The sequence below is a fragment of the Ursus arctos genome, unplaced genomic scaffold (genome assembly GCF_023065955.2).
Source record: "Ursus arctos isolate Adak ecotype North America unplaced genomic scaffold, UrsArc2.0 scaffold_17, whole genome shotgun sequence".
In the NCBI taxonomy this organism is placed as follows: domain Eukaryota; kingdom Metazoa; phylum Chordata; class Mammalia; order Carnivora; family Ursidae; genus Ursus; species Ursus arctos.
Window position 1 is genome coordinate 21,344,507 of NW_026622841.1, and position 12,885 is coordinate 21,357,391.

Here is a 12,885-nt window from a genome sequence, read left to right on the forward strand (position 1 = left end):
TAATCAGATAATTTCACTTATGTTAAAAACAGACAACGAAGAGATTAAGGTGTGCATCTGTTGTGATGAGCACTGGGTGATGTATAGAATTGCTGAATCACTATATTGTATACCTGAAACTAACGTAATATTGTACGTTAACTACACTGGAATTAAAAAAAAAAAAAAAAAAAGGATAATAAGAAAGTAGATTCACTGTTGCCAGGGCATGAAGGGAGGGATGAAGATGCCGCAAAGCTTGATGAATATACTAACAATGAGTGAATTACCTGCTTTCAGAGGTGAAATTTTACGGTATGTGAACTACTGCATAATAAAAACAAACAAACCCCAGATATATGCAGTGTGCATGTTATGGGGGTTGTGGGGTATTCAAAGCAGGCATTTACTTTATCTACAACCACATTCTTCAAACACAGGCACCTCCAGGGCTGAGACTCAACTGGAAATAAGCTTAGAGAAATAGCCACAATGCTTGCTCACGGAGTGCCCTATGCCCTATGGGACCCAAAGGATGCCCCTGGAACCAATGCTTGCATCAAAGAAATACTGATTTTTTATGTCATGTTCCAGCCTTTGGAGATGAAGTCTTCTTGCAAGAGGGGCCACAAAATCTAGGCCAATAAAACCAACCAGCACTGAAACATAGTGTTGAGACTATATATAGGCTTTATTAATCTTTAACACACTTTCTTAAATAGACTCCTAATTGGTGAAATCCTCCAAGTGAAATTTCAGCAAATGAAGTCTCATGAGCAGCCCCTTTTAAGGGTGGTAGAGCTTCAGGATTACAATGATAATGATTTTTTTTTTTTTTTGTAAAATATAATTTTTAACAATGTGTATAATAGAATAACAAAAGTAGAGGGGCTATAAATCAAACAGTAGGTTTTATGACTCCGGTGTTCATCAATGGATTTAAGACATAGAGGCTTAGATAGGAAGAGCCATCTAAATGGAAAGGTGTGTGAGTGTATGTGCAATTGTCTCTATGGTGTATATTTATGTCTAAATATCTCTGGACAACCTAGGTTGAAATATAGATAGTATAAACCTGTTTAAAGATCACCATGGAAAACATGCAAACAGTACAATACAGGTTCTCCCTCTCTCACACACATATCCTCCACCAGCACCAATATTTAATGAACTATTTACATGCAATTCATCTGACCCCTGCTCACTAGAGTCTCAATTAATCATACTACCCCAGGGGCTTCACTGCCTTAAGGAAATTAAAGTCCTTATTTTGGGTTCCTGAACCCAATTCCAATGTGTAGAGAAGGTTCTTTTGCAGCACCAACAATTCTCTGGACATCAACTGGCTGTTCTTATAATTCAACTCAATTCTGATGTCTATTCTACCTGCAGACAGATCAGATTCCACAGGTTAGGGATTCAGTCCTACTGTCCTCTCCTCACTCCCCACTTCAGAGGCTAGTTAGTCACAAGCCCAGGTTCTGACCCACTGGCTACAGCCTGGAGGTTCCAACCACCTCCTCCTCAGGTTAGATCAATCTATTGGAGCAGCTCACAGAACTCAGAGAAATATTTTACCTACTAGATCACTGGCTTATCATAAAAGGGTGTAACTCAGGGACAGCCAGAAGGAAGAGATACAGGACAAAGTGTGGGGAAGGGTGTGGAGCTTTCATGCCCTTCCCAGGTGCCGTTGTCTCAGCACCTCTGCATGTTCACCAACAGGGAAACTCTTGGAACCTACTTTGGATTTTTATGGAGGCTTCAATCACTGACCTTTTTTTTTTTTTTCTTTCTTTGGAGGCTTCAATTACTGACCCTTAGCTACTGACTGGATGGACTTCCAGCCCCTCTTCCCTCCTAGGAGATCAAGGGGGTGGGACTGAAAGTTCAACCCTCTAATCACTTGGTTGTTTCTCCTGCTAACCAGGCCCCATTCAAGAGTGGGATCCCAAAGTCAACCTCATTAACATAGCAAAAGACCTTAACAGCTCTCAGGACTAAGGAAGTACCCAGGGTTTTAGGAGCTCAGTGCCAGAAACAGGATGAAGGCCATTTATATATTTCTTATTATCAATCACAGTATCACAGCCTCAGAGCTCTATATGGTCCAGTTAAAGCAGGAACATCCATACCTGAGAGGCATTTAGAGACAAGCCCCAGTTTAGAACCTGAAATGAATTATGTGAACAAAAGCAGCTTCTCAGATGCTTTGAGAGGGTTTCCAACCTGCCTTTCAGTTGAAAACACTGAGCTCTGGGGCTAAGGCAATAGTTTTTGTCTTTTAATAGAAAGCCTCAAAAAAAAAAAAAAAAGCCTCTAAAGAATTTTCAGCTATAGCAGTGGGAGATTTATATATATTAATACTATATTACATTATTTATTATGTAAGTGTGTATGTGTGTGTGTGTGTGTGTGTGTGTGTGTGTGTGTGTCCCCAGTGTATTGGGAAATGAGACGGCAGATTTGGGACCTACCCTGCTTACTTATTTGCTATCAAAAATATGCAATATTATTGTTTTGTTGTTGTTTTATGCTAAATGCAGGATTCAAGGTCGAAGACAAGTTATTTGCCACATCAAAAATGCATGGTCCCTTCCTGTATCCCCCTGGCTCCCTACTCACTAGGAATCAACTCTTCTGATCTATTCTAATTCTCACAGCTACTAAATAATAGGCTTTTTAACAATCAAGAGAGTAATGGCCAATGGGTTAGACTGCTTATTGCAGAATCTGTATAGATGGTAAGTATAAAATTAGACCACTAAAAAACAATAATTTCCTAAAGGGAGATGAGTAACTGCTTTCACTAACAGTACTTTCATCTACATTCTAACAGAAAAAATTTAAAATGATTTAGGGACTACATACACTGAGATTTTCTATTTCTTTTACCTAACATAGTTTCTAGAACATCCCCTAAGCTCCAAGATTTCCTTACTTTGTAGAAAAACTTTATGTCTCATATAAATACCTCAATTCAAAGGTCTTTATATAATATTACATTTAAATAATAAATTTTACCACGGACATAAAAAATATAATAGGAAAAAAACCAGGACAAGTGATAGGTACATAAAAGTAAAAATGCTTTATTAAATTTATTATTAGTCATAATTGCATCAGAGATTTACAGTGATGCCATCTGAGCTATCTATGTACTCTGATTTTAAGTCTTTGTTAGGTCTGACATTTATCAAAAAAAAAAAAAAATCAAGCTTTTGTATTCCAAAGGGGTCTTCTAGAATGCAAAACAGTTTTCTGTTACTATCACTGAGTTATTTTAAATATTACTCCTTCATTTTTATTATAGTAGCAGGAAAAATCACACTGCAGCTAGCTTAAGGTTTGAATTTAAAACAAAAAACAAAAAACAGTGCTCTTAAGATAATGATTTTTAGAATGAATAATTAGCTATTTCCATTGTCACATGAATTAGAATTCGTAACAAAGAAAAGGAAATGAAAGGTAGGACGATTTTTAAAATTTATTTTGTTGATGTTTCTACTATAAAAAGCCCTGTCAAGTTCTCTTTTGTAGTTTTTATAATGTAGAAGATGTCTTTCCACTGTGCATATTTTTCAGGAATATATTTCTATTTTAATTTTATTGCAGAGTTAATTGACTTAGGAAGGAGGCAACTAAAAACCTATTCTTTAAAATGCAATTATTTAAGTAGAGGGTGTGGGAGGATGCGGGTAAGGAGGCATTGGGCAATGTTGGTGATTATCCCAGTTTTATTTAGCAATAAAATTAAAAGAAAATTATAAGATTAGCACGCACACAATTACTTATAACACCACATTTCCTTCTTTCATATATATATACATATATATATATATATATATATATTTTTTTTTTTCTCTTTCTCATGTTTTAACCACAAAACAATAGGGACATTTAGCTAACTGGAGATAATTAAGAGCATTAGGAATTATGGAGTCTGAACAATTTATTTTCCTACTTATTGTTTGAAAATAAATACTACCCCTATTGGTTTAAAATAAAAAAGCTTTGCTCTGTAACTGCACCTTCCCAAAATAGAATTTTGAGAGTATTCGAGGGCCTTGGGATACATTTTCCAAGCTGCTTGACCAGATGAACTTGACCTTCTAGGCAAGATTCTTATATTTGTTCCTGCAGAGAAAAGGAATATGAGCATTTTTCTTGCTGTTTCCTTTATATAACATTTGAGTGACCTGAGGCAATGTAGTTTATTCTCCCTTCTCTTAAGACAAGCTCCCTTTTCTGTTTCCTTTTAAGTAAAAACGTAAAGGTCAGATTATCATTTCACAAAATGCTCCATTCAGCCGAGGCGATTCTAGCTTCTCTCACCATAATATGCTTTCACTAATTATTTCATAACTCATTTAAATGGGAGGCATTCTGGAAGGGAATTCACTACAACAACTCCGCAAGTAACTAATTATTTTTTTTTTTTTTAACACAGGGGAATTTTAATTATAATGCCTGTGTTATTTAAAAGCAGTGTGTGACAATTTGCATCTTGAAACATCTATTGTAATAGGGAAGAAAAAAAAATATGCTCCTGAATGAAATAACAATTCAAGTAAAGGCAATTTAGTTGGCCTTTTATTTCCTTGATTTTCAAGAAACAGAAAAAAAAAAAAATGCAAACTGAGCCTCGATTATAAAACCACTTACAAAGATTAAAAGATAAGAAAAATCTTGCCCCTATAAAGAGTATATATAAGCTTATTTTTAAAGTTACATGTTCTCTATATTTTAGGAGAGATTTATCATGTGTCATCATTTAAAATACAGCTTTTGTAACAAAATCTCTCTTTTTAGAAGAAAACAACCAAATCATAGTGTTTTCCCACAGGGAGCTGATATTTTCAAGGGCCTATATGGATAAATAAAACCTATTATAATATTATTATTATGACAATGACTGTTAATTTCCCTTTGTTTATATTTTGGAGAGTTTTATTGGTTAAAAAATAAATGACTAGGTAGGAATCTATTCAGTGTCCTTCCATCTACTTCTCAGATTGAGAAGCAAAGTGATAAGGGAATAAGCCAGAGTTAGAGAATGTGGGTTCCAGTTTCTGCCTGTAGACAGTCACTACCTTTTTTTTTTTTTAGGTTTGTTCTCTATCAATTTGGGTATCTGTATCACAGAGCTTTTTTGAGCATTATGAGCTAATGCATATGAATATAATGTACAAAGAGGAAAATATTATATAAAAGTCAGCGGTTTTAATAGTCAAGATGTAAATGCTTAAAAATTAACAAAAGAAGAATCTACCTGGATGCAAATGTTCTATGATGTATCTTGCAATCAGCGTCCCTTTACCTGAGGAGAACGAGTGGATCCCACTGCATCCCCAAGAGAGTAAATACAAGGAGAGGTAGCACTTAGGTTCCAAGTGTGATCCTCATAGCCCTGCAGGGGAGGTGGGTGGGCAAGGAGGGGGTGGTTGGGCGGGCATGTTGGGTGGCGGATGGGCGGTGGTGGTGTCAGGGAAAATATACAAGATGGTGCTCTCACGATTATTCAGAGGCGCTCAGCAGTGATTTGGTTTTCTTATACACCGGCATTGACTCCCCTCTCCCCCAGAGGAGAGGGGGTTATGATAAACCCTCAGTCCAGACTGACTCACTCCAGTGAACTCAACTTCAGTGAATCTTTTTCAGTTGGAAGGACATTAAGGAGGCTCTGTCGAGAAGATGGCCAGGCGTCTTTTTCTGAAATGGTAACAGCAGTTGCATGATCTGGAACTCCTGGTCTGACCAGTACAGATTATACTGGCTTCATGCACAGAGCACGAGATCACATTGTGAAAAGTCAATCTTGTAGTCAAACAGGTTTCTGCACAGCTTGCCAACAAACTGCACAGATGCAACTTTTTATAAACTCAATTCGGGCTTGCCAGCGTGTGCTTGTAGATTGCAAAAGCAGATATCTGATCCGAGATGACAATATTTATAGCTCACGATTTGTAGCCTATATTTCTTTCTCTCCCAACCCCTCCAAAAATGTTCTGTAACATCACAAGGAATAGTCAAAGGTGTCATTTCCTAATAATACTAATTGTAATAACATCATCATATCCATTTTTAGGTCTATCTGTACTATTACTGATGTCATTGAATAAGAATCTACTCTGTGCCAGGGCTTTACATGCTAAATGTTATTTAAAAGCCAGAACAGCCTTAAGAGGTAGGTTATTTATGTCGATTTTACGGACGAGAATCCAGAGGCTCAGAAAGCTGGCAACACCTGGAGTAGGGAAAATGTGCTTGGCCAGATGCACGCTCACCTTGATGTTTCGGATTTCAGAAGGAATGAGGAATGGGCACGTGCCTTTATTTTTTTAAGTAGCATATGGCTATTCCAGCACAGTCCACCTTCTACTTTCAAAGTCCTCAAGAGCTAAGTAATTTATAGACCACTGAGATATAAATCAAATTATTCCAATAATTTATCAACTACTGAGATATAAATAAAATTATTCCAACTCTGTCCATCAAGTAGTTATGTTTAATCTCATCAAGTTCAAAAAAATAAATAAAAAAGAGAGAGAGAGAGAAGTCGAGGAGGAAGAGGAAAACAAAGATGACACTGACAGTGTAGGAGCCAAGGACAAGCTGCCCCAACATGGACCACTTTGGCATGAAGATTATTCTGAGCAGAAAGCAATAGAGACCCTATGGGTTCAAGAGAAACTTTTGCCCCTCCCTTAACTATATAGAGTAATCTAAATTGGAGGCCTTTCCCAGAACAAGGGTTATCAGAGGAAATAAATTTTATTTGAAAATTTTTGCCATCCATATGGCAGGGCAAACCTCTAACTACCAAACTTGTGTTCGTCTTCTTATTGCCCTGTGAAGTACATTCGTTTTCTCTGAAATCCCAGATCCCTACCCTACTCCTTAGCTCAAAGTAACATATGTACCTCATTTTGTCTGAGTGTCTTTGGGATTTCCATGTCTGTGTGGATTCCCTGTATGCATGTCATTAAATTCCATTTTCTCCAGTTAATCTGTTTTATGTCAATTTTATTCTTAGTCTAGTTAGATGGACCCTTGAAAGGGACAGAAATTCTTACTCCCTGACAATGGAAACCTCCCCATCTATGGCATAAAGCTCCATGTGTTCACTGGCAAAACAAATATCTAACGAATAACTACTAAATACGCCCAACACTGACAGGTACAGAGCAGAGAAGGGAAGGAGAAGCTTTGCAGATAAAGTCTGGCTCTGCTTCTCTCTTTAAAAGTCTCAATCTAGACGGCTAAACAGAAATATCCATATCAGAGAAACACTGCACCATTTTAGACTAGAGCCAACTGGATACAAATAAAATTCCCAAGTTTCGGCCAGTACCGGCCAAGCTGCTTACAAATGAAGTAATAGCCTTACTGATAGAACTCGCAATTATCAGGAATACCAAGAGTCAGTAGCTTGTTACACTCAGACTTTTTTTAAAGACAGAGGGAGATAAAGGGGGGGGGGGGGCAAAGGGAGGAGTGGAGAGAGAATCCTAAGCAGGCTCCATGCTCAGCACTCAGGGCTCCATCTCACAGCCCTGAGATCATGACCTGAGCTGAAATCAAGAGTGGGAAGCTCGACCAACCGAGTCACACAGGTGCCCCACACTGAGACTTTTAATAAGACATTGGATGGGATGGTAGCCCTTCGTTTATCTTTCCTACTCCCCCTCCCGCTTCAGCTAAATGTGCACTTAGGTTTAAGAGTCTGAAGAACATGTGAGAAGTTCCTATAAAATAGGATGAATGGTGCATGGCAAGATCACGACATGAAATGCTCTGACTGATTAAAGACAGATTGCACTTGCCACATTTCTTTTTCTCAAAGGACACTTTGAGAAAGCAAAAATGGAAGAGAGGCATTATTATTTTAAATGGACTCTACACCACACTTGAGGGTACAAAACAGGGTTTTTTTGTTTTTTGGGTTTTTTTTGTTGTTGTTGTTTTTTCACTCAAGTAAAGCTTACTGTTACCTTTTAGCGGTGACTGGTTTATTGACTGCTAATGCTTTAAAAATGAGATTAAATCAGGCCCATGGTCTTTATTACAAGGAAGATATATGCCCCTCGTGCATTCCAGTGGTTTGGCAATCTTAACCTCGACAGACATAACATTGATGTATGCTGTGTTGCCAAACAGCATGGTAAGTGTTTAAAATGCTGTGAACAGCCTCATTGCCTTGAAATGATACAATCTAATATTAGATTGTAACTCAGTGACTGAATCTGCCGGCCCATCCTTCTACAGAATAGGAAAGTTGAAGCCACTTTGTTTTAATATCTCACAGGGAAGGGATCATTCTTCATTTCACCATTGAAACAGAGCAGGTAAAAGTGAATCTAGATTGCAGGGAGACTGAAACCACAGCAAATCAGGTCATTTTCATTAACAGCACACATGCATCGGATGAGAATAGGGTGTCGCAACGCCAGCCTCGCTCATTTAAGTCGGCAGAACTACCTTAGCAGCATGGGTGACGGATGGGTGGGATCTGAGAGTCCAGAAATTCTTACACTAGAGAAAATCAAATTGCACCCTTTCCACTTCACTTGGAATATTCTGGGAAAGCAGATTTTACCTTAATCCCCAGCTCTAGTTCCTTTTAATCAATCATAATTAACATAGACTTTCAGTCCTCTCTACACTTTATGCTCATCAATCAAATTCCAGACACCCATCACTCAAAGGACCCAGGGGGCTGATAGCCTTGGTTTGCATGATCAGAATGCCACCTCACGGGTTTCCTGAGTAAAGAGGACTTTCTGCAACCGTGCTTTGGTCTGTCATTGCTAAAGCAGGCAGGGTACTGCCAGGTGAGTTAACCAACCATCCTAGTTTTACTTGAGACTGAGGGCTTGGTTCTTAGGGCATGGCACTTGTAAATGCTAAAGCCCGGTCCATCCTGCTTAAAGCGGGATGGTTGGCCCCTGTATGTCTAGGTGAGGACCTGGCCCACCAAGACATCTTTGCTCAGGCACAGTCTGGTTTGTGATACTCCTTTGTGGCACGAAACTGGATTTCTGTACCGAGTGTGTATCGATAAAATCTAATTTTTTATGCTGTCACCTGACAAGAACAACTCTTGCAGATTTGAATTTCCTCACACCCTCAGTAGAAGACTGTGTGCTGGAGTGATGGTCCTGTCCAATTGTCCTAGCACGTGTTATTGCTGAAAATGAGTTTTTATTCTTATCAGTATTCTAGACTTTAGACAAAATGGGACCTGGGAAAAGAAGCCCATATCAAATGGTTGCCCTATTGGTTTAATTTTGTACTGAGAACTAAAGATTAAGTTTGAAAGTAACCCTTCAAACCTGTTTACCCATTTGAAAGCTTAAACTTCCTTCAAGTTGGATCCATTTGCCTTGCATTGTACCCCATGTCAAAATAATAATTTTTAAAAAGCCCACTTTGAGCCAAATCATTACAGAAACAAATAAAACTAGTCTTCTCCTTGCATGTCCAACATTTCAGGGGCCAAAATAATCACAACCATAATCATAATCATAATTATTAAGCAGCCCTCTAACCAAATTAAGTGGGGCAGAGAGCATAATATCCATGGATTCCAGAACATCTTATACTATTTTTTTCAGGGCCTATACCACTTGAAAATATTCAGATGGAAAGGAAAAACTATTTATCTTATTACTTAATTATTGAGTCAACATATTACCAAGCATATTTGGATGCACGACTGCAATTTTTTTTTCTCATTTGGAAATCTATACATTGCAGTTCAAGCCATTATAATTAAAATAAAATTCACTGCTCTGAAGGCAAAAAATAAAAAATAAAAATAAAAAAGTTTTACAAAATTTCAGCATTAGTGATTCTGTAAAATGAAATTAATTAGGAAATCATTTTTTCTAATATTTTTCAGCTAATGAAAAGCCTTGCCCCTAGACACAGGTAGTACATCAACTTGAGGCAGTCTTTGTTTCTAAAATTTTCATAATGCTATGTTCGTTGTTGAGATCCTTCTACTGTTTTCCAAACAATTAAGGAAAAAGTAAGTCAAAACCATGAGGGAATTTGCATATATCTTTTTTACATTGTTCCCTTATCTTAAAAATGTATACTGTTTCTGCAAAGATGGTTTTCTTATCCCCCAAAAAGGAATAAGAAGAGATGAAGAAGCGAGAGGAGAAAAAGGAAGAATCCACTTACCTGCTACTGCAACTTTCGCTGTCCGACTAATAATTGACCCAGAATCTCCTAAAGATGCCTCGCATTGGTAAAGTCCCTCATCTGGCTTATGATGCCTGGAGTGAAGTATGTTTTGTATCAACAGAGAGCCATTTGGAAGTTGCTGCTTCCTTTCATCCATTCCCAAGGCCAGGTGGACGCCATCTTTCTTCCACTTGATAACCGGGACTCCTCGGTCAGACTCCGCAGAACAGTTCAGGAGGATATTTCCTCCCCGCATGGTGACGGCATCAGAAGGCTCTGACAGGAAGCGCAGTGATGTGAAAGGCTTAATCTGGAAACCTGGAACAAGAAAGCATAGGAAAATAAATATGTTCACTTATTCAAAGAGATCACAGGCTCTTATTCCCTGCCTCTTCTTTACAAAACTTTTTCAAAAAAGTGGGGGCCTTTGAAAAATACCAAAGAATAAATGATATTCTGCTAAAGGAACAACAACAACAAAAAAAAGTGCCCAATTGAGCTAACCAAATTAATGAAACAATTGACCCAAAAAGTAATAATATGAGAAATTAAAAATTAATACAAATCTAGACATGGCCATTGTCACTTATAAGTCAATGCTTAAAAACATAGAAAAAAACTAATATTTTCCAAATAAAACTAGATATCTTAAAGTAACAATGGTTAGTAGTGGAGCAGTAGTAGTAGTGTCCCTAGGATTTGGGAGATTTTTTTCTACCTCTGCATTTTGATTATAGCCCCCATTAATTTTTTGAAAAAAATCTACTCAGGCATGGTGTTTCATTAACAACAACAACAACAACAAAAATCAACTCTGAATACTGTAGGGAAAGTTATTTGGAACAAAGCTCTGGTGAATTTTAAAATAGGTAAGAAATCCCCACTTGCAGAAGCAAGTCAATAATGTTACTACCTAAAATCACAAATCCCTGAAGTGTCTTAATTTCCATCTGAATGTTGCTCGTGATCCAGGAAATCTAAGTGAATATTATATTATATTCGGTCTCTCTCTCTCTCTCTCTCTCTTTTTTCTTTATAAACATAAATGAACATAAGAAATCAACAGGAGGAAGAGAAAGTCATTTAAGAATCCTGAGGGGGTGAAACAAGTATAATTAGTTAAAATATATTATATTCAGGGCTCACAACATAGCATTTAGCAGAATGCTCGGTTGTTGAATCATAGGCTTTGGCAAGGTTTTTGGAGGTCATTGGGCTCACCCTTTGCTCAAACAGCTGTATGCCTAAATAATTCTGGTCGAATTACTTTTAATTTCACTTTTAACCATTTCTGGGGCTAGGTATTCTACAATGGCTCTTGGTACGTTGTTTTTAATATTTCATTGTTCTTAGAGTATAACTGAATTTTCTTGTTTCTGTTTAATCTCATATTTTTTCCTGAATTACATTGTGTGAAAATGCAGAGGAGATGGACATTTCCTTTTAAGAGCCCTTTATTCTTCTGAAGCATTTAATTTCTTTAAAAATACCACCTAAATTATGTTTTAGCCTTCATGTATTTCAGGATAACAACCTCAATTTCATTTGCTTCCTCAATTTTTCTGTAATGGAAACAATTTTGTACGTATGTGTACTTTGTGTAAACTTTCTAGTTTTCTGTCATTTAAAAGGCAGGCATGTAAATTGCCATCATCAATATTCTCATGAAGGGTTGATCCATACTAGCTCCAATGCACAGATTCTTTCTTAATTTTGTATATACCCACTTTCCAGTTAAGATAAGAGCTGGACAGTTTCTCACTGTTCCTCTGTAATGTTACCTGTCATACTCGATTTTTCTAAGCCTTCTATTTGAAATCTTTTACTTTTGCTCCTCTGTTGAACTTCCCCAGTAAACCACATCATTTATCATCATACACTCATTTCATCCAATGAGACCATTCACTCAAAGAAAGCAGCTGAAACTTTGCTCAAATTAATATAAATTATAAAATAGCAGTGAGCATTTAAGTCTACCATAAGTAATATTGGTAAAAATCTCAAAAGATACAGCCTAGCCCCCTCACTGCCCAGTAAGCTCCCCCTCCCCCTCCCCCAAATCATTTTCGTGTAGCCAACTTACTTTTTACTACCTATTGTTCTAGTGGGAACTATATCAAATTGGGGGTCTGGGTATTTAGCTCTTGGTCCTGGCATTTTTAAAGATCCATGACTCAAACACGTCTTTCAAGTCCTCAAGATCTCAGTTCCTTCATCTGTAAAATGAAGGCACGGAACTAAACAATCTCTAAATTCAACATCTAGTTTGGAAACTTTCAGAACTAGTATGGGTTGAAGGCATCCATCAGGTGAATCCTGCTCTGAACTTACTGAGATGCAGACTGATGTTGCTGTAAATGACTTCTCCAAGTGTATGATACCCTCCTTGACAAGAAAAGAAACACTAGTCAGCGAACGCCTAGCTTGAGATACCGAGGATGGGAAAGCTGAGAGAAGTTCCAATGTCCTTGAATGTCCAGATATTTCACTAGAGTAATACCTGCAATTTCCATACAAGTGGCATTAATAGGGTAGAAATAAATTTAGAATTCAAGACCAGGCACCTATATTGAAAAGCATTTATTGCTTTTTGGTTCTTCCTGGGGCCTATATTTTAAACAACAACCTCATATTGAACACCTTATTCATGTCACAGAACACATAATACATTGAATGCAGCTGTTTACGACAGCATGTTAATGAGTATATGTG

The 12,885-nt window shown here is 37.4% G+C and overlaps 1 protein-coding gene across 1 annotated transcript in view; it reads right to left on the reverse strand.

Moving 5' to 3' along the window:
* DCC (DCC netrin 1 receptor) overlaps window positions 1-11,123 on the reverse strand; it is a 697,032-nt gene extending 685,909 nt beyond the window's left edge. The window contains exons 1-2 of the mRNA XM_048218577.2: window positions 11,054-11,123; window positions 10,171-10,494 (exon numbers count right to left, since the gene is read on the reverse strand). Coding sequence (XP_048074534.1) covers window positions 10,171-10,494; window positions 11,054-11,123 — 394 coding nt within the window. The remainder of the gene's footprint in view (window positions 1-10,170; window positions 10,495-11,053) is intronic.
* Between the last annotated feature and the right edge of the window lie 1,762 nt (window positions 11,124-12,885).